General features: G+C 40.7%; 1 protein-coding gene across 1 annotated transcript in view; it reads right to left on the minus strand.

The window, feature by feature from the left end:
- The window catches only part of C10H9orf85 (chromosome 10 C9orf85 homolog), an 89,825-nt gene that overhangs the window by 16,483 nt on the left and 46,279 nt on the right, over nt 1-27,063 (minus strand). The window contains exon 2 of the mRNA XM_075560546.1: nt 22,468-22,574. Within this exon, the coding sequence (XP_075416661.1) occupies nt 22,468-22,574 (107 nt within the window). The remainder of the gene's footprint in view (nt 1-22,467; nt 22,575-27,063) is intronic.

Here is a 27,063-nt window from a genome sequence, read left to right on the forward strand (position 1 = left end):
TTTTTATCGGCAGATTGAGATCTAGCTGATTTCTAATAAGACAGACACTAAAGAGATTTCTAAAATATAAACAATGTCACTCATGATGGTTTTTTTCCCCCTCAAAAGCTACTTTTCATTAAAACTATTTCACACGACTATATTTATATGCAGAGGAAGCCTGGTGGCACTGAGGGTTGGACATTGGGCTGCGGGGAGCCATAAGGTAAACTTCTTCTAGGAAGGAAGCTGAGGCTGCCTGCTCCTACAAGGATGGGCTGTCTTAAAAACCCTATTCAGGCCTCTGTGAATCATAATCGACTTGATGGTATTAGGTTTGGGGATTTATATGATTTAATTATTTACTATTTGTATTGTCTACCATGAATTATACATAAATTTGTGTTGTTTACTATAAACTATTTTTTAGCATTTCTCAGGTTCAATATCTATGATCGTGAATATCAATAGTGCGCACATAAACAAACCTCGCCGGTATATTTAATAATCTATAAAAATACAAAGATGAGACTCAAAAGTTCCAAACAGTTCATCCAGATGAGAACTATCAGCGGGAAAAGACGTGTATCTCATATTTCTAGTACTTGCTAGAGATAAAAGGTCTTGTTTTTCTCTTCTATAGATTTCCCGGTACCCTCTTCACTTCCTGGTGGTGTTACACTTTAACCTCTATGGCAATTCAGCTGCACGAGGAAGACAATTGTGTATGTGATGACTAGGTGCTTTGGTAAATGGTGCGCAGTGGCGCCCCACCCTTGATAGAAACTCAACACCGCCTCAGCTCCCTGAAGTCCCATTTCCTGAAATATGCTCAGCATGGGAACATTCTGACATCACGATACGGAATTATATCATACACTACAAAGAAACTGCTTTTAAGGGATGAAAATGAAGCCGAACTCACTGCCATGGAGTCAATTCTGACTCAGGGTAAAACTAGCTCTGTGGGTTTCTGAGACTGGCACTTTTTTTTTTCTTTTTCTTTTCTTTTTTTAAAAATAGTTTTATTAGGGGCTCATACAACTCTTATCATAATCTATACATGCATCAATTGTGTAAAGCACATCTGTACATTCATTGCCCATACAGCGATTTCTTATACACATATGAGTGTCTAGGAAATTGTTTCTCTAGAATTGGTCTCTCCTGATAATACGCCCAAAGCATGTCTCACTATCCTTGCTTTTAAGGGGCATTCTGGTTGTACTTCTTCTGAGACAGTTGTTCTGATTCAAAAGGACTAATCCTAGTCCATTTCAGCTTACTAACACCTTGAATATTGAGCTTTATGCATCCCATCTCATTTTTGATGACTTCTTATTTACTCAATTTGTAGAGACTGGAACCCTTTACTGGAGTAGAAAACCTCATTCCGCCCCCTGAAGAGCAGCAGCAGTTTGGTTTCAAACTGCTGACCTTGTGGTTAGCAGCCCAACATGCAACCACTATGCAACCCGAGCCCAAATTAAAGGGCCCAAATCAAACCAAACTCACTGCCAGTAAGTCAATGCAGACTGACAACAACCCCACCCTCCACCCCTGCCGTGGGTTTCAGAGACCGTAGCTGTAGCCAGGTCTTTCTCCTGTGGTTTAACGGTCAATACCCCTAAATTTCAAGTGCTGTGCATATTCACTTCCCTGTGCCCTAAGATTCTACATATGAAAAATAAATAGATCCTGAACCCGAGGACTTAAGACTGAAATCACGTGATGTGTGAAGAAGCAGAAAACAGTTAAACCAAGAATAATGAACTGTCGGTAGCCAGGCTGACATTTCCTTACTACTTCGTAGCCCTGCTTGCTGTATTAGGATATGTATTATTCTGGCAAACCTGTGACTGACACTGGCAGTGAATATTATTGTAAATTTTGCCTAACCACCAACTCCCATTGTTTGTGCAAATAGTGTCCAGTCACATAAGGATTTATTCTGTACAAGTCAATAATCCAAATTTTGCAATAGGTAATTAGCCTACATTTGTTCAGTCTCCCTCTCTCAATAGTGTTTTAAAAATTAGTACCATGGGCTAATCAATAATATTATAAACAGAAGGTCCTTATCCTCCAGGGAGATGGTCAATAACATTCTCTACCATAAATTAACAAGGGTGTCTCTAAGTGAGCCAGAGGCTGATAAAGAACAGATTCAGGAATGGATTTGGGGCTGGCACTTAACCCTACTTCCAATCTTAGAACAATCAGTTCTTACAACATGGCCCTGCTCGATACTCTCCTTCATGAAGGAAACACGAGGTGCTATAGCAAAGGGTGGTGAAGAGATGACATGGTGCCCGGCTATCAGACAGAATAGTGCTTGGGGTTTCAACGGCTTGTTTCTAAACAAGCACCCATCTATGTGAGACATCAACTAAGTCCACATGGATGAAGTGCACCAACATCTGTGACCCAAGGGTTGTAAATTACATAAACCAAAGTTGAAGGAGGGAGGGAATATCAGACCTTGAACTGTAGATTCTGGTGTACAGAAGGCTTTGGATGACAGTGGAAGCCCAAAATACATCTGAATGGTCTACACAGGGAATAAGCCTCTGGGGGTTTCCCTCTAACCATAAGTGATGGATGGGAATGCCTGGTTATCAGAGAGTATTGGAGAGATGCCTATAGTAGATTAAAATAGCTTTGAATTGAATGGCTTAAACTTTGTCATTTGATCTTCCCTCTGATAACCCTTAGATCTGATTTTTAATATCTTATGGATTCTTTTCTTTCGTGTTAGGGTTCAATTGTATTTTATCAATTATGGGTAGCCTTCTTGAATCTTTGTTACATGCTTTTCTATGTTTTTGGTATATGAAACCCAGGATAGATGAACCTACAGAGACAACAATTATGATAAGGGCTCCTGGGGAGACAACAATTATGATAAAGGGGAGATGATATCAAGGAGTTACAGAAGGTAGGAAATGTTTCAAAACCGATTCAAGTAGCAATTGTACAATACGCTTGATATGATTGAATTATGGAATGGTATGTCTGGATTAGCTCCTAATAAAATAGTTTGGGAAAATAAAAGTTAAGTGGAAGCTTTGTGCTATCTTAAGGCAGTCATTTTGATTAGGGTCATTTAAAAAATCATTTTTAATGGGGGCTCTTACAGCTCTAATCACAATCCATACATAAATCCTTGTGTCAAGCACATTTGGACATATGTTGTCATAATCATTTTCAAAGCATTTTCTTTATACTTGAACCCTTGTTATCAACTCATTTCCCCCTTCCCAACCTTCCTCCCCTATGAGCCCTTGATAATTTGTGAAAAAAGATTTTTCCTATCTTACACTGACCGCTGTCTCCCTTTACCCACTTTTTCTATAGTCCATCTCCCTGGGAGGGGATTCTATGTCCATCACTGTGATTGGTTGCCCCTGTCTCCCCCTATCTTACCCTTACCCTCCTGGTATCGCTACTATCATTGGTTCTGATTCTTGGATTCCCTGTGCTGTGAGCTTTTATCTGTACATGCTCTGCCTAGCCAGATTTGTAAGGTAGAATTGGGGTCATGGTAGTGGGGGGAGAAGCATTAAAGAACTAGAGGGAAGTTGTATGTTTCATCAGTGCTGTACTGCAAATTAGGGTCATTCTTAAGGGCAAAAAAACTATTACCAATAATTGTTTGGAAAATGGAAAACTGAAACCCAAACTGGCTGTGCTAATAAATAATAAGGTCAAAGTGTAGGTTTCCCATACAAGGAACAAAAGGTGGCTGTAAAGCAAACCCTTCCCTTTAAGCCTCAAATTATTAGGATCAAAATTCTGGGCAAGAATACAGCCAAGGTTTACCATCACCATATATGATGCGATGGTGTGAACAACAGCCCGTGACCAAGATGCCGCTCTAGGTCATTGTGCAGTCCTGGAATGTGGTGACACAACACTCATCACGGACTAACCCGCATAGCCCCAACCTTTTATTAAAAAACGCTAGAAATAAGAAACATTCTCTGCCATACCACCTCTAGTTTTCCTTCATGAGGACATGCTGCCTTACTAGGGAAACGGTACCCGGTTACAGGGCTTTCCTCAGCTCCTTATGGTGGACTTTCATATGATGTTCATAGAGGACGTGGTCAAGAAGGGTAAGAAATAAAAGCAGTTGAACACTTTACTACGTTTTAAACTCTGGAAAATAACATACACTGTTCAATTCTAGTCTTTTCTTGTTTTCCGTGAAAAGGACTGGGATGTCCACTGGAGTTTGGTACAAAATTTCATTAAACAATTTACATGTATAAAATGTAATGAAAACAACTGGTATGAACTTCATTTTCCTTTCTCTACCTAGTCTATTTACCCAGTTCTATTCTTATGAACAGTTTTGAGATAGCACCAATGCTTCTTAACACTAAGACAGTTTTTCCACTGGAAGAGCCCATGTTAAAGTGTGGGAAAGAGAGGGCTGGGAAGAGAGAGTATGTGGATGAATTCTTTATTCACATATTTTAAGAAGCTTGGGAGGCTAGGATTCTGCGTGGGGGGAAGCCTTCACATTTGTGAATTAGAGATGAGTTCCAATCACATTCTCATCACTAAGATTAATCCCCACAATATCCTCCCATAATAGTGCTACCTTAAAGTTACTTCTTACAAGCTCATGGCCCAATGCTATCTGCCCCACAGCTTTATCCAAAGGAGCAGACATATTACAATTGCTCTCCTTGCTCAGGGGGCAGTCTCCCCCTTACCGGCCCCCATCACTGGTGTTAGGCTACTCCTCCAATGAACTCAGGGACTTTTAGGTTAGGGAACAACCCACTTTATTACCTACGTGGTTACCTGTAAGAGGAGCTTGCATGCCCGGAGAGAATATAAGGTGATGTGAGAATACAATCCCTCTCTATGCTCGATGTGGTTCCTGATGCCATAGCAAAAGTGAGCACCCCAAAACTTTTGTCTGTCTCTTCATTTCTTCCCTTCAATGACACAATTATCCCTTAGGACTCATAGCATGTGAGTCGGGACCTCACACCAAAGCATTCAATTATCAGGTGCCCTGGTATGAATATATTCTTCAAATTTAAAAGAAAATAATAAGCAAAAGTCTTAATTGTAGGGTATAATGGGAAAAAGATCCACTTATTTTCCTTTTTATTTGAATCTGCTAAGGATTCCATTTTCAGATGTCTTGAAATAAATATATTCTTCAAATTTAAAAGAAGGAAACATTAAGCAAAAATCTCTTCTAAACAAACTTGTGGGGATAAAAAGAATCCACTGATTTTCTTTTCCATGTGAATCTCCTGTTTTTTTTTCCTATGCATGCAATCTAATTTTGTTTTTTGTTTTCAGTTTTGCAATCTAGTTTTATATCATTAAGAGGCTCAAAGCCTGGTCCCAGGTCCCAAGTGTATTTTATTAAAAGAAATGGTGCTTCTGGAATGCAAAGAGTTGCTCAATGCTCATTTTCGTAAAACATCAGAATGAGACAAGCTGAAGTGCTTAGCGCACGCCAGCTGTAGCTGGGCACACTGTGCAGTCATTTGCTCTCTTTGTCAAATAAAGGCAATGGTGCTCTTTGGAGATGTATTTTAGAGGCAAGCCCTTCATCCCTTTGAAAGCAAATGGTCTATCAATATAAAGGAGTTGGCCTTTAAAAGATCCTTAGCAAATTTGTGGTAAAGAGGAAGCAAACACATGGCTAGGGAGGCGGGTCATACAGGCAATGGCATGAGCTGCTTAGAACACTACATTCCCCCAAGTCATCCTACCAACCAGCCTCACTTCTTTCTGCCTCCCAGAGTTTGGAGGGCCTCTCTTCCTGCAATGAACCCCGAAACTTAAAACAAACAAACAAAACTGCCCTTAAGTTGATTCCAACTTACAGCAACCCTACAGAACTGAGTAGAACCACCTTTCTGGGCTTCTAAGCCTTCAGCCTTTACAGGAGCAGAAGCTGCACCTTCCTCCCATCGAGAAGCTCGTGGTTGAAACTGGTGATCTTGTGATTAGCAGCCCAGTAAGTACCCAATTGTGCTAATAGCACAATTGGTTACTTACACACAATAAAAGCAAACAATAAAACAATAAAAGGATACCTATACACACAATAAAAGCAAATTTACTGCCACAGAGTTGGTTGTAACCCTAAAGCACAGCGGTTCTCAACCTGTGGCCCGATTCACGACAGTAGCAAAATGTCAGTTATGAAATAGCAATGAAAATAACTTTAAGGTTGGGGGGGTCACCACAACATGAGCAACTATATTAAAGGATCACAGCATTAGGAAGCTTGAGAACCCCTGCTATCACACGAAGTAAAACTGCTCCTATGGATTTCCGAGACTAACTCTTCACAGGCGCAGAAACCTTCCTGCCTTTCCTCGGAGGAGGAGCGGCGGGGAGCTTTCCACTGATGAGAGAGAGGTTAGCAACCTAATGGCTCACCACTGCCTCACCAGTGCTAGGTTATAAAGCAGAGTTTCTCGAGGGATAAAGTTCCACTCGCCTGCTACTGCAGACTCAATCCTATCTCACTGGAAACTCCTCAACTATTAAAAAAAAATTTTTTATCAATTGTATAAAGCACATCCGTACATTCTTTGCCCTAATCATTTTCTTTCTTTCTTTCTTTTTTTTTTTTTTTAAACCACTGGTTTAGTCAACTCTGGCCCAAAACAGGAACTTAAGGAACAGTGACTTGAGAAACAAGACACATTTTAAAGAAAGTGGGAAATGTTACTTAGTGCAATGAACAGTAGTGAGACAGGCAGAAGTAGGAATAAAATTTGAGAGGCAATAAATTAAAAAATTAGCAACCAGGAGCTGGAGGTACTTAGAGAGTGACTATGTTTAGTGGGGAAAAAATAATATGGAAGCAACCACTATTTTAGGCATAAAGCACTCATATGACAAGAAACCATTGGACCAGACATCCCTAGACAATGTTTCCTTCTTCATCTGAAGGACTTTTATGATGAAATTTACCATCCATGAACATTCGTCTTGCAGCACAGCATGGGCGGCTGGGCCATTTTGCTCCAGCCTGCTGTACTCATTGGATGCCGGAGAAAGCTTTAGTTTTACAGCTGAAAAGTTTTAAAGTCACTGAAATAATATGCAGAGAATGTTTGTGTGGTTTGTCCCTCTGGGTGTCCATCTATTTCATATAGAAAACTGTTTCCCAAAGTGGGCGATACCAACCCCCTTGGTGACACTGGGACAATTGGGAGGAGGGGGGGTGCTGCAAAAGCAGATAGTTAGCTACACTATCGCGGATAATGGTCTACAGTACAAATGTGTTTTATTGCCAAGGGGGGGGGATGATGAGTATTAAAAAAAAATTTTTTTCTGAAAAGGGGTGATAGGCCAAATAAGTTTGGATACCGATGCTACAGCACAGCAAAATTTCTCAACTGGGGTACAGCTGGCATCTTGGGTTGGGAAATCCTGCGTTGTGGGGGGCTATCTTGTGCACTGGAGGCAGCATCCCTGGTCTCTCTGCCCACTAGACATCACTTTCACCAGCCATGCCAACACTCCAAGTGACAACAATCAGAAGTGTCTCTAGGCATGGCTAAATGTTCCCTGGTAGGGAAAATTATCTCTGAAGCACTGGTTTCTTACAGGTTCTCAAATTCTGAGCGTGAATCCCAATCCTTTTGTAGTCTTTGGTTGGTTTACACCAGCTTCTCCTTTATCTTCTGCTACCCTGGCAAAGTTACAAATGAGTCAACACTACATTGATAATGAGTTTTCTTTTTTTTCAATGTGGGGCTGAGGAGGGGGAGAAAAGAGGCAGGGTAGTGAGTCTAAGATAAATGTGGATTTTGCCTACTATGTTTCTAAATTAATAGGAGAAAAATGATTGTAAGTTACCTGAGAGGTCAAGCAAATCAGTATTTAGGTGCTGGTAGGTGTAGGCATATTTCAGTTCCTGAAAGTAAAACACCTTTGTCTATCCATAGATATGAGTATTTAAAAGCAAAGAGAAAACAAGTATATTTGGGAGTCAACCCATGGCCACTTTCACAGACAAGTTATACTTTTTTTCTTTTCCACAAATACACTTTAAAAAAAATCATTTTATAGTAGCGGGCTTGTACAACTCTTATCACAATCCATATACACAGCCAATGTGTCAAGCACATTTGTACATTTGTCTATTTGTTTTTTAATGCATCTATCTATTGAAAGACAATCATGTTTTACTTTTGTAAGAAATAACATAGTAGTAGATTCAGGTGAAGCGGGCCTTTTGAATGAATATGAAGGAAGAGAGCAGGGAGAATAACTATGGACAAATAGGAAAATGTGGGCTTTGGAAATCAATCACTCATGAGTCTAGCTCGAGCCACTTTACTAGCTTTTTGATCTTGGGTGAGACTTTTAATCCCTCTAAGTCTAAAATGAAAAAAAGAATTTTCTTTCTCACAGGGAGAGGATAGGAGGTTTGAACTACTGGACGTGTGGTTATCTGCTCAATGCCTACTTCGGGTGCCACTAGAACTTAGACAATAATGACCTAAATATATTTTTAAGCACAACAATAAAAAACAAGATTTGGTTTCCTTCTTAGTTTCTATTTATTCTTGGGTTTCTTTTTCAGAGATCAACATTAGAGTACTGAAAAAAAAATGAGATTTTATACAAAAGGGTTAGTCCTAGCCCTGAAGCATAGTTCTCATATAAGTATATTAAGGTTGGAAGTTTTCTACTGATGTCTAATAATGTTCATAGCATTCGGAGGTCAGGGGAGATAGAATCTGATTATCACTGGAACAGCTCTCCCCTGGCTGGAGCAGGTACCAGTCCTAAGGCCAAAAGACGTGCTGGACTGAGGGCAAGCTGGGATCCTCACGCACCCTGGGCAGCTTGACATCAAACAAGTGTTGTTACTAGTTTAGGATTTTTACAGAGAAGTTAAGAGAAATTGGGCATTTTCTTTGTGAGCCTTTTACTATATTTCTGTAAAGACCTGAAACACTGAGTATTTGAACATACTTAAAATCACCCTCTCCTACCACAATTTACATATCACTAATAAATGACCCGAGGAGAGCTGTTGATGTAGTGGGTTACACGTGGGGCTGCTGACTTCAAGGTCAACAGTTTGAAGCTACCATTTTGTTTTTGTAAAGATTTACAAAATCTTTACAATTCAAGGAAATTTCAAGGGGTAATTCTACTCCATCCTAGATGGTCGACAGGAGTTGGAATCAACTTAATGGCAGTGCTAACGGATGACCTGCGTTTTAGCTCTCTTCCTCCCATGATGCTCATCTCGTCTCATGCCAGCAGAAACACAATTTTCAGCTCACTCATTTTCCCAACTCACGTTAGGATAACTATCCTTTTAGAAAAAATCCCCAGGGACGGTTCAGGGCTTTTTTTAGTAACTAGAAGTACAGAATGGCATAAATAACCCCATGATTTAAAAACCCCGCAGGGCATGTCTCTTCATGGAAAAAAGAAAAGCAGCAACATTAAATATTTTCTGCCAAATGCTAACACAGTATCATCTTTTCTTCCTGTGATTGTGGCAGGTAATATTTTTTTAATCAATAAATAATTTTATTGGGGGTTCTTTTAACAAGTCATTCATCAAATATATCAAACACATTTGTACATATGTTGCCACCATCATTTTCAAAACATTTCTTTCTGCCTGAGCTCTCTTTTTCCCCTTTCTCCCCCATCTGATACTCCTAATAAATTAACAATTATAATTATTTTCATATCTTACACTTTCCACTGCCTCCCTTCACCCATGTTTCTGTTATTCGTCCCCCTGGAGCAGGGGGGCAGGGTGTTATATGTCGATCATTGTAGTCAGTTCCCCATTTCTCCCCCTTCTACCCCCACCTTCCCCGTACCCGAATGGAATTGCTACTCCAATTACTGTTCCTGAGGGGTTTATCTGTCCTGGATTCTGTGTGTCCAGAGCATTATGTGTACCAGTGTACATGCTCCGGTCGAGTCGGATTTTAAGGTAGAACTGGAGTCACGACAGTGGGGAGAAGGAAGCATTAAAGAACTAGAGGATTGTTGTGTGTTCTGTTGGTGCTATGCTGCACTCTGGCTGATTCAACCCTTCCTGTGACTCTTCTGGGAGGGGATGTCCAATTGTGCAAATGGGCTTTGGTTCTCCACTCAGACTCCCATTGTTCACATCAATATGATGGTTTGTTTTGGGTCTTCTGATGCCTTATACCTGATCCAGTCAACAGCTTGGGATCACACAGGCTGGTGTGCTACTTCCATGTGGCCTTGTTTTTTCCCTGCTAGATGGTCACTTGTTTATTTTCAAGCATTTAAGACACCAGACACAATATCTTTTAATAGTCGGGCACCATCAGCTTTCTTTATCACATTTGCTTATGCACCCATTTTGACTTCAGCAATTTGTGTTGGGAACGTGAGCATCACAGAATGCAGGTCACTAGAACAAAGTATTCTTGTATTGAGGGAGTATTTGAGTAAGGACCCATGCCTTTTGAGGCAGGTAATTTTCAATAGTGTATATGAAAAATTATTTCCCTAGGATCTACCTTGGAAACAAATGTCCTAGACAAAGCAAATATTCTAACTGTACATTTTATTTTGTTTATTTTTTAATTCATAGGCCAAGTTGATGGAAGAAATGGCCTTTAATTTTTCCAGCATTCAAAATATGATTATTTCATCCCAAAAGAAATGTCACTTATAAATAGCCCTTCTTTTTCTTCCATTTTATGACCTGCCAACTTTATCTTTTTATAGATCCATTGTTTCACATTTTATAGCAATAGACAGCTAAGACAAGTGAGACGATACCCAACATTCTAACCAATAATAATATTCAGGGTGCAGGAAAATGAATCTTTACACAAAAGGTCTATCTAGTATGAAGACAAAATTTTTACACAAACCCTAACAAAGGACAGATTTATTTATAAGTGATTAGCATGAGCTTTAGACATGTTATCAGGAGAGACTAGCCCCTGGAAAAGGACTTCATGCTTGGTAGAGGGTCACTGAAAAGATGGAAGGCCCTCAATGAGATGGACTGACACGCGGATGCAACAACGGGCGCCAACAACAAGAACTGTGAGGGTGGCACAGGATTGGGCAATCTTACATTCTGTGTACATGGGGGTGGGGGAGTCATTGGGACGTGGAAATGACTTGAAGGAATGTAACAGTGCAGCATGAACATTAAATTTTCAAAATGAGTTATCAGTACCTCATCAGCACTGTTCACCAACTGATTAAGCTCCCTTACAATGTGGGTCCACTTTTAATATGCAGGCAAGCCAACCAACACTCTTAATCCTGTATTAGAATTTGACAGCTAGCGAGGCTTTCCAATGTCCTCAAGAAGCTTTTTGTCCAAGGCACTCTAAAGTTCATGATGTTCTAAGCATGGCAGATGGCCTCCTGCATAATATAGTTACACCTTCTTTTGACCGGCATTTCTTAGATTCTCATGATCCACCGTTCGTTCTAAATTAGCTTAGGGTTCCTTATTGCTACAGATCTTCCTTTAGGCATGTATACTGGTACTGCATTGCATCTCCTTCGTTTCTCATTCCTCCCTATGGCCTACCACACCTGCGTCAGGATGATGCAGTACAGCAGCTGGAAGCTTTCCTTTTACTCTCATCTCCTTGAACTGAGTTAACTCATAGGCTCTAGTCTCTGTGCTGACTAGATAGTAGCAACATCACTATGAGCTTCCCCAACTCTGAGGACTTCAGTGACTCCAAGATTAGATAGAATTCCTGACCTCTGGATCCATATGTCTTGGAAAACTGAGCATAAGATTTGCTACTGTTTCTTTTCTTTTACTTTTGCACTAAAGTGAGCCCTTGTTTCCTTTTCGGGGGCCTTGCTGTCATAGTGGCTACTCAGTGGGCTGTTATTGCAAGCTCAGCAGTTTGAAACCACAAGCAGCTTCTCAGGGAAAGGGTGGGCTTTGTACTCCTTTAAAGTTACAGACTCAGAAATTCACAGGAACAGATCTACCCTGTCCTATCAAGTCGCTAGGAGTCAGCTCCAACTCCATGGCAGTGAGCTTGATTTCTTTTGGTTGGTCCCTTTTGAATAAATATTTGATCTTCTACAAGGGGTTAACTCCCCCACCCCCAAAAAAACCCCACACACAAAAAAACAAAACCGAATAGTGCAGGGCACAGCTTTCATAATTCACATTTTCCTGCCAGGCAGGCACAGAGCAACTCGCTCGGAGTTAGTGCACCCAGTGGAGTCACCTGGGTTACAGTGAATTTTTACATAAAAGGAGTTTTGTTCAGACCTAATTTTTTTTGTGATGGTTGATGTAAGATAAGAGTGCATGGAGTCTCCACAGGTCTGTCTGAATAGGACAGGCTGGATGAACTACCTGGAGGAAAAACAACGGGACCGACAGTTCTGAGGGGACTTGGGGTGGGGGGGTGGGGGGGTTAAGGAAGTGGTGTTAACAAACCCAGGGACAAGGGAAAAACATGGGACCCCAAATGGTAGAGAAGGGGGAGTGGCAGGCATGGTGGGAAATGATCAAGGGTAAGGTTGCTTAGAGAAGAGGTATACTCTAGCCCACGTGGCGACGAAGCATGGTAGTAGGGCAGGAGGAAAGTCAAGGGAGATGGAGGAAAGAGCTAGGAGTCAAAGGGCATTCATTGAGGTCTAGACAAAGACATGTACATGCAAATATATATCGGAGGATGGGGAAATAGATCTATGTGTCTACATTTATAGGTCAAGTATTAAGGTGGCGGAAGGACCTTGGGCCTCTACTCAAACACTCCCTCAATGCATGAATACCTTCTTTTATTAAATTGGAACTCTATGATGCTTACTCTCCCGACACAACGGCTGGAGCCAAAGTGGGTGAACAAGTAAATGTGGTGAAGAAAGCTGATGGTGCCCGGCTATCAAAAGAGATAGTGACTGGGGTCTTAAAGGCTTGAAGATAAACAAGCGGCCATCTAGCTGAGAAGCAACAAAGCCCACATGGAAGAACACACCAGCCTGTGTGATCGAGTGGTCCCAAAGGGATCAGTTACCAGGCATCAAAGAACAAAAAATCATATCATTGGCTGCACACCTCCATGATAGGATCGCTGAAGACAAATGGGTGCATAAGCAAATGTGGTGAAGAAAGCTGATGGTGCCCGGCTATCAAAAGAGATAGTGTCTGGGGTCTTAAAGGCTTGAAGGTGAACAAGCGGCCATCTAGCTCAGAAGCAAAAAAGCCCACATGGAAGAAGCACACCGGCCAGTGAGATCACGAGGTGTCAAGGGACCAGGTATAAGGCATCATGCAAAAAAACAACAACAATATAAGTGTGTGTATGTATGTGTATATATGTGTATATGTATATGTATATATATACCATATTAAATGAAGGGGGAAGTGCAGAGTGGAGACCCAAGGCCCAAGTGTCGGCCAATGGAGATCCCCTCATAGAGGGGTTTAGGAGAGGAGATGGGTTAATTAGGGTGCGAGGTAGTACCGATGAAGAACACAGCTTTCCCCCAGATCCTGGATGCTTCCTCCCCCCAACTACCATGATCCGAATTCTACCTTGCAGGCTTGGATAGGACAGAGGCTGTACACTGGTACATATGAGGGCTGGAGGTACAGGGAATCCAGGGTGGATGATACCTTCAGGACCAAGGGTGTGAGGGACGATGCTGGGAGAGTGGAGGGTGAGTGGGTTGGAAAGGGGGAACTGATTACAGGGATCCACATGTGACCTCTTCCCTGGGAGAGGGACAGCAGAGAAGGGGGTAAGGGAGACTCCGGATAGGACAAGATATGACAAAATAACAATGTATAAATTACCAAGGGCACATGAGGGAGGGGGGAAAGGGGAGGAAGGGAAAAAAAAAAGAGGACCTGATGCAAGGGGCTTAAGTGGAGAGCAAATGCCTTGAGAATGATTGGGGCAGGGAATGTATGGATGTGCTTTATACAATTGATGTATGTATATGTATGGATTGTGGTAAGAGTTGTTGGAGTCCCTAATAAAATGTAAAAGAAGAAGAGAGAAAAAAATGATTAGGGCAAAGACTGTACAGATGTGCTTTATACAATTGATGTATGTATATGTATGAACTGTGAAAAGAATTGTATCAGCCCCAATAAATTTAAAAAAAAAAAAAAAGAAAAGAGGAGAAAAAAATGATTAGGGCAAAGACTGTACAGATGTGCTTTATACAATTGATGTATGTATATGTATGAACTGTGATAAGAATTGTATGAGCCCCAATAAATTGTTAAAAAAAAAAAAGAGTGCATAGAAAAAAAAAAGAGAGAGTGCATGGCTGTGAAATTTTGTTTCCTGCTTAGGAAAAATGCTGTAGAAACTGTTGTCATGTTGAACCCAACTGTTGTCATGTTGAACCCAAGGACAACGCTGTGGGAAAAACTCAAGTGTACGAGTGGTTTTCTCATTTCAAAAAAGGTGAAATGTGGATTGAAGACGAACCTCATTCTGCATATCCATCAAATTCCCAAATGGACAAAAATATCAACTCATAGTGCATTTGGAGTTTGTTCCACCAGGTCAGACTGTTAATCAAGCTTTCGATTTAGAGGTTCTAAAAGAGATCTCAATAATGTGCGACCCAAAAGGCCTGATTTGTGACAAACAGGGAACTGGTGTTGCCACCACGACTATGCATCTACTCATGCAGTCATCTCAGTGCACCAGTTTGGCAAAAAACAGCATGCCTCTCTTGCCCCACACACGTTACTCACCTGACCTTGCCCCATGCAACTTCCTTTTGTTTATGTGGATGAAGAGGGACCTGAAAGAACAGCGATTTCACAACATAGAAAGGTGAAGGAAAAAATGAGGAAGTATTGTGTGTCAGCCATCCAAACAGATGGGCTTGAAAATGTTTCCAAAAATGCAACTGCAGAATTGACAAATGTATTTAGTGGAATGGAGAGCACTTTGAAGGTGATAAGATTGTTTTGTAAAAAATGTAAATACATAGCTTACAAAAAAATTGTAGGTTCTTTTGGGTACCCCCCGCTATGATTTAAAGTTTGCAAATTGTGTTTAAGTCATAAAAATGTGATGGAGTCCCTGGATGGAAAAAATGCGTAAGCATTGAATTAACAGCTTAAAGGTTAGTGGTTTGAAACCACCCAGAGGAACGGGTAAAGCATGCCTGGCGAGCTGCTTCAGAAAGGCCACAGCCTTGCAAACCCTGAGGAGCTCTTCGACTTTGCACACGTGGGTTTACAAATGGTTGAAATCTACTCGATTGCAACTAACAAGTAACATAAAAATATTAATGAATAAGAGAAACACTGAGAACTATTTGAAATAAATCAGTTCAGACATTCTACATAACATAGGATCTGAAAAATTTATACTAATTAATATAATCTTTGACATGCTGGCATATTCATAATGAAGATAAACATACAGAATGCAGTAATGTTAAAGAGAAGAGATTAAAATGCAAAGATGATGGATAAGGCAAGAATATTTTAAAACTGTTTCCTTTGTTACAAGCATTAACATAATCTGTTAAAATAACCTGGTTGCATATTTTCACCTTTATTTTAAATCACTTGAGAAAGTTACTCTACCAAGTGAAAATGGAGATAGGCCAAGACATCTCAAAATACTTTTCTAGGAACGAAAATATGTTGAGAATATTCAGAAAGTTAAAAATCTTGTATGTAAGCCTATTGATCAAAACTATATGGTTTATAACTTGTGGTAGTCACTTAATTTGGTGTCAGTTAAGGATTAAGAGTGTAGGGGTGGAGTCTAGGCTGTCAATCTGGAGACAGCCAATGAGACTTCTGTGTGGGCAGGCCCTTCTCCTGAGAATTCTGGGAAATCTGGTACTTCCTCCTTGGAGGTTAGAAGACATCTCTCTTTCTATCTGGTACTCCCTGGGAGACACTGCAGAAGACAAGGCACATGGACGCAAATAGACCTTGGAAGCCGGAGAAACCACAGAGAGACCCCTGCCAACACTGAGATGTTTACAACGCCTCTGGACCCAAAGACTTTCTACCTCGATCAATGGCTTGTGATCGTCCTACATTTGGCTTCATTGCATGTGTTTTGTGAGTCTGAAGAGGACTTTATAGAATATCAGACATACGGGCTAATATCAGACTATGGCCTTGGGCTGACTGGGTGGTATGTTCAATTCCTTTTGTATATAAACCTCTCCCTTATATACATATGCATGTTTATTAATTTGTTTCTCTAGTCTACCCAGACTACCACATAACTCAATCACCCTCTAATTACTACAGAACAAAACACAGTTAATTCATCTTGGAGCTCTAGAATCATATAGTGCAAATATTTTACAATTTTTATTGCTATTTTTGGCCAGTAAACAAAAGACCATCGAATTTGTTTAAAGCTATTTTCTTTTAGAACAAAATGCCAAGAGATGCAAAGAAAACATTAAAAGAGAAACTTGTGCAGATACTTAAAAGGAAAGTTAACTATAGCTGTAATAAATACTAATAATTCTACTCTGAGTAGTAGTTGCAGGATAGTGAATTGCTTAATACAGCTCTACAAACCATTCATGGTTTTGAGACTCCCAACAAATGACTGGTTGGAAAAACGCAAATAGGGTGTGGGGAGCCCATCATAGGGATTGGACTGTATGCTAATAATGTAAATCTTGGATTGGTCAGATTTACCATCCTGCTAGGTTAATAATGAGCCATCTCAGAGACTAGAAAGGAACCTTCACCATCAAGGAAGAAAAACTAGAAGCAAATATGTCCTTTGGACCTAGGTCCCCTGTGCTGACGAGATCTTCCTCTACCCAGGAGACAGGAAAAGCTTCTGATACTGGAAAGAGCAGAAGGCGGTGAACCAGCAAGAAGTATGACAGAGATATAGCAGCTACAGAACCAGACGACTGGAAGGACACTTCATAGTGGGCTTCACCCTGAATTGGGGCATGCCAGCCAATGCAGTGAGAGAACTGAGTGCCTTCAAGCAGATTTGTCGGCAAAGTAGGCTACCTCCCCATGTGGACAGGTGCCCCTGCTCCCAGAATAATTTACTTCAGAGGACAGCACTGAAGCTACAGCTCAGGGAGAGGGACATATCTGATGAAAGCACATGGGACAAATGAAGGGGCAGGAAGAGAGAGTGGAGCACATCCTGGCCCAATAAGCCTGAGAACAATATTCCCATTCAGAGCAGCCAATGCAGAGCAGACCATAGGGTCAGCTCCACTACAAGACACGACATCCCTCACTGACCCACAGAGCTACGAGAAACAACACTGGAGACACAGTGTGGGAACTGCGCCCGATCTGACCTCACCACACTGAGGCAAAACATTAAGGGTGTGCAACACAACCGCAAGGGGAGCAGAGCAAGGAAGTCCCGAGGGAATATCAAAAATAGACTTTGGGGCCACAGCATGGCACCCCATCAGACTCGACATGAACACAGTTCTAACAGTCAACAAAAAGACCTTGAACTATTTACAGGCTTTTCTTTTATTTTGTCTTTGTTTGTTGTTGTTTTGTCGCTTTGTTTTGCTATGTCTTGTTTTTTTGTATATTATTATCTCTGCAGGTCTATCTAGATAAAATAGGCTGGATGAATAATCTGGAGGAGAAAACGAGACAATGGTTCTGGGGGCACATGGGAGATGGGGAAGTGAGGGGAAAGGAAGTGGTGTTAACAAACCCAGGGCCAAGGGAACAACAAGTGATCCAAAATCGGTGGCAAGGAGGGTGTAAGAAGCCTGGTAGGGCTTGATCAAGGGCAATGTAACTGAGAGGAATTACTGAAACCCAAATGAAGGCTGAGCATGATAGTGGGACAAGAGGAAAGTAAAAGGAAATAGAGGAAAGAACTAGGAGCCAAAGGGCATTCATAGAGGTCTAAATACAGGCATATACATATGTAAATAGATTTATATATGATGATGGGGAAATAGATCTCTATGCATATATTTATAGGTTTAGTATTAAGGTAGCAGATGGGCATTGGGCCTCCACTCAAGTACTCCCTCAATGCAAGAACACTTTTTTCTATTAAACTGGCATTCTGTGATGCTCACCTTCCCGATATGATCGCTGAAGACAAAGTTGGTACATAAGCAAATGTGGTGAAGAAATATAGCTGATGGTCCCAGGCTATCAAAAGATATAGCGTCTGGAATCTTAAAGGCTTGAAGATAAACAAGTGGTCATCCAGCTGAGGAGCAACAAAGCCCAGATGGAAAAAGCTGAGATCAGCTTTCAGGCATCAAAACCAAAAAATCATATCATTGTGAATGAGCGGGACTGTGGAGTGGAGACACAAAGCCCTTCTGTAGGTAACTGGACATCCCCTTACAGAAGGTTGTGGGGAAGAGGTAAGCCAGTCAGGGTGCAGTATAACACCAATGAAATTTATAACTTTCCTCTAGTTCTTTAATGCTTCCTCCCCCCACTATCATGATCCCAATTCTACCTTACAAATCCAGCTAGATCAGAGGATGTACACTGGTACAGATAGGAACTGGAAACACAGGGAATTCAAGAGAGATAAATCCCTCAGGACCGATAATGACAGTAGCGATACTGGGAGGGTAAAGGGAAGGTAAGGGGGGAAATCGGGGACCGATCACAATTATCTACCTATACCCCCTCTCTGGGGGATGGACAACAGAACAGTGGGTGAAAGGAGACATAGGTCCATTTAAGACATGAAAAAAAAAAGATAATTTCTAAATTATCAAGGGTTCATGAGGAGGGGGTTAAATGAGGAGCTGATACCAAGGGCTCAAGTAGAAAGAAAATGTTTTGAGAATGAAGGCTTGAAGATAAACAAGCGGCCATCTAGCTCAGAAGCAACAAAGTCCACATGGAAGAACACACCAGCCTGTGTGATCGAGTGGTCCCAAAGGGATCAGTTACCAGACATCAAAGAACAAAAAATCATATCATTGACTGCACACCTCCATGATAGGATCGCTGAAGACAAATGGGTGCATAAGCAAATGTGGTGAAGAAAGCTGATGGTGCCCGGCTATCAAAAGAGATAGTGTCTGGGGTCTTAAAGGCTTGAAGGTGAACAAGCGGCCATCTCGCTCAGAAACAAATAAGCCCACATGGAAGAAGCACACCGGCCAGTGCGATCACGAGGTGCCCAAGGGACCAGATATAAGGCATCATGCAAAAAAAAAAAAAGATATAAGTGTGTGTATGTATGTGTATATATGTGTATATGTATATATGTATGTGTATATATATATTATACTAAATGAAGGGGGAAGTGCAGAGTGGAGACCCAAGGCCCAAGTGTCGGCCAATGGAGATCCCCTCATAGAGGGGCTTAGGAGAGGAGATGGGTTAATTAGGGTGTGAGGTAGTATCGATGAAGAACACAGCTTTCCCCCAGATCCTGGATGCTTCCTCCCCCCAACTACCATGATCCGAATTCTACCTTGCAGGGCTGGATAGGACAGAGGCTGTACACTGGTACATATGAGGGTTGGAGGTACAGGGAATCCAGGGTGGATGATACCTTCAGGACCAAGGGCGTGAGGGACGATGCTGGGAGAGTGGAGGGTGAGTGGGTTGGAAAGGGGGAACTGATTACAAGGAGCCACATGTGACCTCTTCCCTGGGAGAGGGACAGCAGAGAAGGGGGGAAGGGAGACCCCGAATAGGGCAAGATATGACAAAATAACGAGGTATAAATTACCAAGGGCATATGAGGGAGGGGGGAAAGGGGAGGGAGGGGGGGGGGGGAAAAGAGGACCTGATGCAAGGGGCTTAAGTGGAGAGCAAATGCCTTGAGAATGATTGGGGCAGGGAATGTATGGATGTGCTTTATACAATTGATGTATGTATATGTATGGATTGTGGTAAGAGTTGTTGGAGTCCCTAATAAAATGTAAAAGAAGAAAAGAGAAAAAAATGATTAGGGCAAAGACTGTACAGACGTGCTTTATACAATTGATGTATGTATATGTATGAACTGTGAAAAGAATTGTATCAGCCCCAATAAATTGTTAAAAAAAATAAAAAAATAAAAGTTATATATTTCTTAAAAAAAAAAAAAAGAGAATGATGATGTCAAGAAATGTACAAATGTACTTGACACAATGTATGTATGTATGGATTGTGAAAAGAGTTGCATAAGGCCCCAATGAAATGATAAAAAAAAATGTACCTCAACCCATCTGACAAAACTATACTTTACTGACCCAGAAGTGAGAGAGCTAAATGTCTTTGGGCCAGTTTCCTGCTGGAGTGGGGTGCCTCCAGGCACATAGTGAAGAAACCAATGCTTGTCCCAGCAGGCCCAAGGGTCCAGGATGGAGAGAGGGGATGCTGTCCTCAAGGGGCTGAAAGGAGTTTGTCCTCAGGCTCCGGAGCCTAGAGGAGCTAAGACAGTTCTGTATTGAAGAAGGGCAACTTTACCTACATGCTTCCGGATCCTGATCCCGACCCCAAATTATAGCCTGTTACTTCCCTTAAAAAACCAAATTTGTGAGAATGGCCTGTAATTTATTTGTAGCCATTGCAACAAAATATGAAATCCAGCAGAAAAGTAGAGTACCAAGGGAGAGGTGGCCAGGATTAGTGAGAATGGATGGACCAAAAAGGAAAACTAAAGAAAGGCCAGAGGTGGCTGGTCTCAGCCTAACTCACAGGTAGCACCCTCGGGCTGACAGGATCTTGACTCGCCTCTCTTATGAAGTAAAACTAAGGGCCGTATGCCCTCCCTCTTCTCACCCTGCCCCACTCCTGCTGTCAGTAATAATGAAAGGGGGGGGGGGGGAGAACCTGAACAACCAACATCAATCTATTAATTTATATTAAGGCTTTTAACTTCCATAAAACAAAGTTCTTGGTGACTTAAATAACACATTTGTTTTAGTTTCTAAATATAATAAAGCTTCAAAAAATCTTCAAGGAGTAAATCTGACTTGATGTTTAAAATGTAATTAACACAAGTTAAAAATCAGTATTTAATACTTACACAGTATTGAAAGTAAGCATCCTAGGCAAAATAAATTGCAGAAATTAAAACCCTCAAAGTAGTTAAATCTCAAACAATTTACCCCAGAGTCTGAGTTTTGGATTCACAACATGGCTGACATAATTTTGCTATAAAAACAAGGAGCAGAGGTTTAAACCTGACCTTCCACACTTTATGTAAACTCTAAAGTAGATCATAGAGAGAATTTTGGCTTTCTCTTCTTTCCCCTACCCTACCGCTCATGAGCAAAGTTCTATGAAAATGGTACATCTTTACCTATGGGCGAATAGAGCAGGCACGATGAGGCCACGTTTACAGTGTACGTGCCCCCAGCGTGGAGTCCAACCTGTAATACTGAAGTTCTACACGGAAGACAAATTGTTTCCCCGTCAGAGTAATTTTGAAATGGGAATAAAATAAAATAGGATAAAAGCATCACTGATAAAAGCCTTTGGTGTTTGTTTTTACTGAAAAACTAGGTCAATATGTTTGTGACTAAAAGTCAATCTATGTAGCAATTTGTTTGACGACATTAATTTGGGCAATTTATTTTGCCTAAAATGCTTATTTTTCATAGTATGTAAGTCCTGCTTTTAACTGGTATAACTTTGCCATTTTAATTAAGGAGCCCTGGTGGTGCAGCATAAGCAATGCTTAATAAGGGCAAGAAAGACTGTTCTTTGGGAGAAAGATGCAGCTGCCTGCCTGCTCCAGTGAAGATTTACTGCCTGGGGACCTCTAAAGCAGGTTCTCCCAAAGTGGGTGAGACCATCCCCTGGGGCGGGGGGGGGGGCGGGGGGGGGCGGCAGGGTGCTGGAACATCCACCAAATAAACTAAATTCTCTGAAGTAGAGTGATTCTGTCTGACTCATAGCGACCCAATAACACAAGTGACTCTATAACACAAGGTAGAACTGCCCTTATGAGTTTCTGGATCTATAAGTCTTTACAAGAGTAGAAAGCCTCATTTTTCTCCAGTGGAGAAGCTAGTGGTTTCAAACTGCTAACCTTGTAGTTAGCAACCCAATGTATAACCACTGTGCCAACATGGGTGGGGGTACAGAAGAGGTTGTCAAAGCAGATTCCTACATTTTATCCTGGATTGTGAGCTATAGTACAAAAGTGTTTAGTTACCAAGGGAGTGCTGAGAAAGGTTTTTTTTTATTTGTTGGCTTTTTTTCTGAAAAAGGGGCATCAGGCAAAATAAGCTTGGTAACTTATGCTCTATGGCATGGGTCCTCAAACTTTTAAAACAGGGTGACAGTTCACTGTCCCTCAGACCCGTTGGAGGGCTGGACTATAGTTAAAAAAACAAACCTATGAACAAATTCCTATGCACACTGCACATATCTTATTTTGAAGTAAAATAACAAATGGGGCAAAAACACCCACTGGGCCAGATAAATGTCCTCGGTGGGCCGCATGTGGCCCGCGGGTTGTAGTTTGAGGCTGCCTGCTCTATGGGGCACTATGCATCAGAATCCACTCCATGGCAGTGGGTTGGAGAAGATAATTAGGAAACTTGTCAACTCACCATTTCTTAGGTTTTGATAGTGGTTTGTACTTGCTGTATTTTACACGCCATTCAAGAACTTCTTTACAGCGCTGACATACTCCATCATGCAGTTTTGCATTTATTTTCTTAAAAACAAATGGAAAAATCAGTTGAAAATGTCACCTATAGAAGCAAGTATAGCTAAATGCATGAAATAGACACAAGGGAAATTTATTTTAATTAAGACAATAATCTAATTTTAATTTGTGTAATGTATTGAATGTTGGGCTGCCAACTGCAAAGTTGGTGCTTCAAACCTGACATCTGCTCCTTGGAAGAAAGATGAGGCTGTGTACCCCAGTGCCCCAGTAAAGAGCTGCAGTCTCAGAAACCCTACATAGTAGAGTTGATTTGAGTCTGAATCGACTCATGGCAGTGGGTGTGGTTTTTAGTTTATAAATTTAGATATCCATGACTCATTTGATTTGGTTCTTTATAAGGCAATATACTAAAAAAAAAACTTTTCAATCTCCTGGCAAGTGTATTTTGAAAATGCCCTCCATGTCACAAGGAAGGGACGAGACGAGTCAGCCAGGGTGCAGCACAGCACCGACGAAAAATACAGGATTCCTCTAGTTCTTTAATGCTCCCTCCCACCCCCCACTACTATCATGACCCAAGTTCTACCTTACAAGTCTGGCTAGACTGGAGCATGTACACTGGCACAGATAAGAGCTCCTGACACCCCAAAACCAGGGCAGATAAGCCCCTCAGGAACAATAATGGAAGTAGCAATACCATGAGGTTAGGTAGAAGGTGGGGGGAGAAAGGGCAGAAAGGGGAAACTGATCCCAATGATGGACATATAATACTCCCCAACCCCCAAGGGGAACGAATAATATAAATGTGGGTGAAGGGAGACAGCGGACTATGTTGATATGAAAATAATAATAATTTGTAATTTATCAAGGGGTCTTAAGGGTAGGAGGGGAGGGAGGGAGGGAAAAAAAAGAGGTTCTGATACCAAGGGCTCAAGTAGAAAGAAAATGTTTTGAAAATGATGATGGCAACGTATGTACAAATGTGCTTGATATGATTGATATATGGATTGTTGTAAGAGCTGTTAAGAGCCCCCAATAAAAAGATTTATAAAAAATAGAAAGAAAATGTCCTTCCTATTGATCCTGATGTGCACATTTGTTCAAAAACCAGTCAGTACACTTCAGATAGGTACATGTAATTGTATGAAAATTATACCATAATAAAAATGTAATAGTAAGAGAAAACCCAATTCATATTTTAAGACTATTGTTTTGACAATTCAAATCCTACCAGGGAGCTAGAATGAGACTGGGAAACCGGCTCTCTTGAGTTACTGGTCTGTAGGGGAAAGGAGAGAACATGGAAGTTGAGAAAGCAGGGCTGGTGAGAAACAGTTAAAAGAAAGCATTTAACTATTCAACACAACCCTTTTGTAGTCTCATGAATAGAAAAATGTTTCAGAAAAGTTAACCTTGCTCACCTGGTTTCTTTTAAAGCAGAAAATAAGTCTATGCGGTAAAAAACAAAAAGGTTTAGTGAAAGAAAACATATTTTATTATAATTTTCTCAAACCTTGTTGGGAAATAAACAAGGCAGGAAAATTGGAAACAAGTTTTCCATGATCGTTGAATACATTGTAACATCTTTGTTTGATTCGGGACCTTGACTAAATGTTTTCACTAACTGCTTACTCAGAATTACTTTGGCGGCTGAAACCTGATTTTTGCTTTTTTTGTTAGAATAATAAGGCCATTTTAAATGTGCTTTGTTTCCTTTCTTTAATGTCTCAAGCAGCGAGAGGAAAACAATGCAAACAATACAGGTTCTGTTGGAGGTCATTTGATCTGTGTTTTGGGATCATCTGAAAGAAAACCAAACCGAGCTTGCAGTTCTTTACAGTTATACACAGGTGAAAGAGTTTGACCAAGGCACATATTCAGAGAGGAAACGCTTCAAGGGTAGATGTTTAGAAACCCAAAATGAAGCTGTGAAGTTAGGGTTCAGTTTAACTCAATGAGGAAAGGTGGATTCTGGTGTGTGTCAATTGTGAACAGGGCAAAAACCAACACTGCCACTGCCAGCAAGCACGGACAGTCCTTTCCTCCCGACACAGATGGAAAACAAGTTCAGCATACCACCACATTCTCACCTGCTGAACACGGTCAGGAACGACAATGCGTGCTTAGCCCTCTCCGCCTCACACTTGGTGACTGTACAAAGCTTGCTAAGAAATTAGCTGGCACCAGAGCACACTTACCATTTCCTCTCACTGCCTGTTGCCTAGAACGTCTCACTTTACTTTTCCCCCCATTAACTCAATAATGGGAACAATGACTTTGAATGAGGATTGTAACATGAATGTGATACACTTTCTAATTAGAATATTCTCAGAATGCAGAGAATCTTGTTGCCTGCAATTTTATTACATGGGTCCAACTCTGGCTTGTTAAATAGGAGGCATGGCTGGGTTTCTTGTTTGTTTCTGTATCCAATGTCTAACGAGTTCATCTTGATTTACAAACCTGTGCATAGTTTGGAAACTGGTTTCCTTTGGGTGGACTGACAGGAGAACAAAAGAGGCCTTTGTGGCAACTTGTCCCATGAGTGATGTGTGAAGCAGTCTAAATGGAGATGCCCGAGATTCACATGACTAACAGGCACTACTGCAAAATTAAGCCAGCTGTTCGCGGGATGGAAAACATGATGAGGGCAAGATGAATAGTAATTTCCTTTAAACAACATTTGGGGAGAAAGAGAAGCGTGCACCTGGCTTCACTGCGTTTTGGCAGGCAAGAACAGGGGACAAATTCCAGGGACGTGAGTTGTGAAAGCAAATTCGCGTTCTAGGAATCATCCAGCCTGGAGCAAGGAAGCTGGTAATCTTTGCTTCCTCACAGCTCTGCTTACAACCAACCAAGTTTGGCCAATTAATTTTAGTATAGCCCTATGGTAAAAGATTATGCAGGGTACCAAGGCTACAAATTAACATGGCCAAATATAAACTCAAAATGTTGGTTTACAGACGTAAACACATTTAAATTTCAGTGAGCTTAGCACCTACTTCCCAGGGTTTTAAAGGAAACATTCTCCTTATCTCTCCCATGAATAATCTTTTCTCTGTTTCAGCAGGGCTCCTCACTCACTGCCATGGTGTCCATTCCAACGCACAGGAGAAAGGAGATAGCACGGAGCACCTCTATCAACAGTGAGGCCAAAGAATAACTTAGGGCATTCAAAGAATCATTCAACAGAGATAAAAGGGTGAAAGGAAATAGAATCTGAAAACCATCTAAGAGAAACTAATATAATTTCATAGCATACTTTTTTCAGAAATGTTAAAGATAAAACTTTTTTTTTACTTAACATTAATTGAAAAATTCTGAATATACGATTCTCAAAATAAAATGCTAAATATCTATTTCTAGGGGCTGACTGACTTCCTTCTTTTTCCTTGTCTCCACTACCCCTACTGTCAAAATATGAGCCAGTCTTCAAAAATTTTGAAGACAGAAAGAATGAAAAGATGCTGGCATCTTTCTATGAACTTTTGGACGCTCCTCATGTTGGTTCTAGTATAGCTATAATCATCTTACTCAATAAAGAAGAACTTTACTTTTATTTAATCAGATTTAAGGTAGTATTTAAATTTTTTCTGTAAACACTTACTTATTATAAATTTGGCTAGCTGATAAACAACCCCTGAATTTAGGAGCATGAATTTTATGACTAAAAATAATAATAATGTCAAAACCTTGTCTGTTAGGTTATAATGTTCAAATCATAGACTATATTATTTCAAAGCTTTTTAGTTGATCTATAATACAGCCATAAAGGACTATATAATTAAATAAGTATACATGGGACAGGGAAGGGTGGGCTCCATAAAACTTCACAAGAGAATGAAAAATTCATTATCTTTGAATTGCATTTTCCATCAACCTTTTGAAGGCCTTCCTAATAGAAGGAAGGATAAGTATGAGGGGAGAAAGATGGGTTTAAAAAATAACTCTGAACTTCCTGCCATTTGTGTGGTTCCAACCACCGCAGCCCTACATTGCCATTTTCCTCGCTAGAAAGGAAATTTTACAAAGATCAACTTACTGCCACAGTTATGACAGATGTACCACTATATGATCTAGGATATAAATACTGAAATATATTTTTTACATGTTTAAACCTAGGGAACTGTTTTAATGTGATAAAAAAGTAATAATATGAATGTCTATTACTTTCAGAAATGCCTTATACCTTATAGATGTTACCGAATGTTACTATTTTTATGTATTATTTCACATAAATGGTCCAGAAATATTTTTGAAGTTTTTAGTAGTATAATTGGTTTCGTCATTTTCAAGAAAACATAAATGTCAAATGAATTAATTTTAGGAAAACTACATTTGTTCACATGAAAGTTGGAGAGTGAATAAGGAAAACTGAAAAACTGAAGCATTTGAATTATGGTACTAATAAAGAATATTGAAAGTACCATGGACTGCCAAAAGAACAAACAGCCAGAAGGCAAAGATGGCAAGAATAGCTCTCACGTGTTGGACATCTAACCATGAAGACCAGCGCGTGGAGAAGGACATCGTG

This window comes from Tenrec ecaudatus, chromosome 10 (assembly GCF_050624435.1).
Source record: "Tenrec ecaudatus isolate mTenEca1 chromosome 10, mTenEca1.hap1, whole genome shotgun sequence".
Classification (NCBI taxonomy): domain Eukaryota; kingdom Metazoa; phylum Chordata; class Mammalia; order Afrosoricida; family Tenrecidae; genus Tenrec; species Tenrec ecaudatus.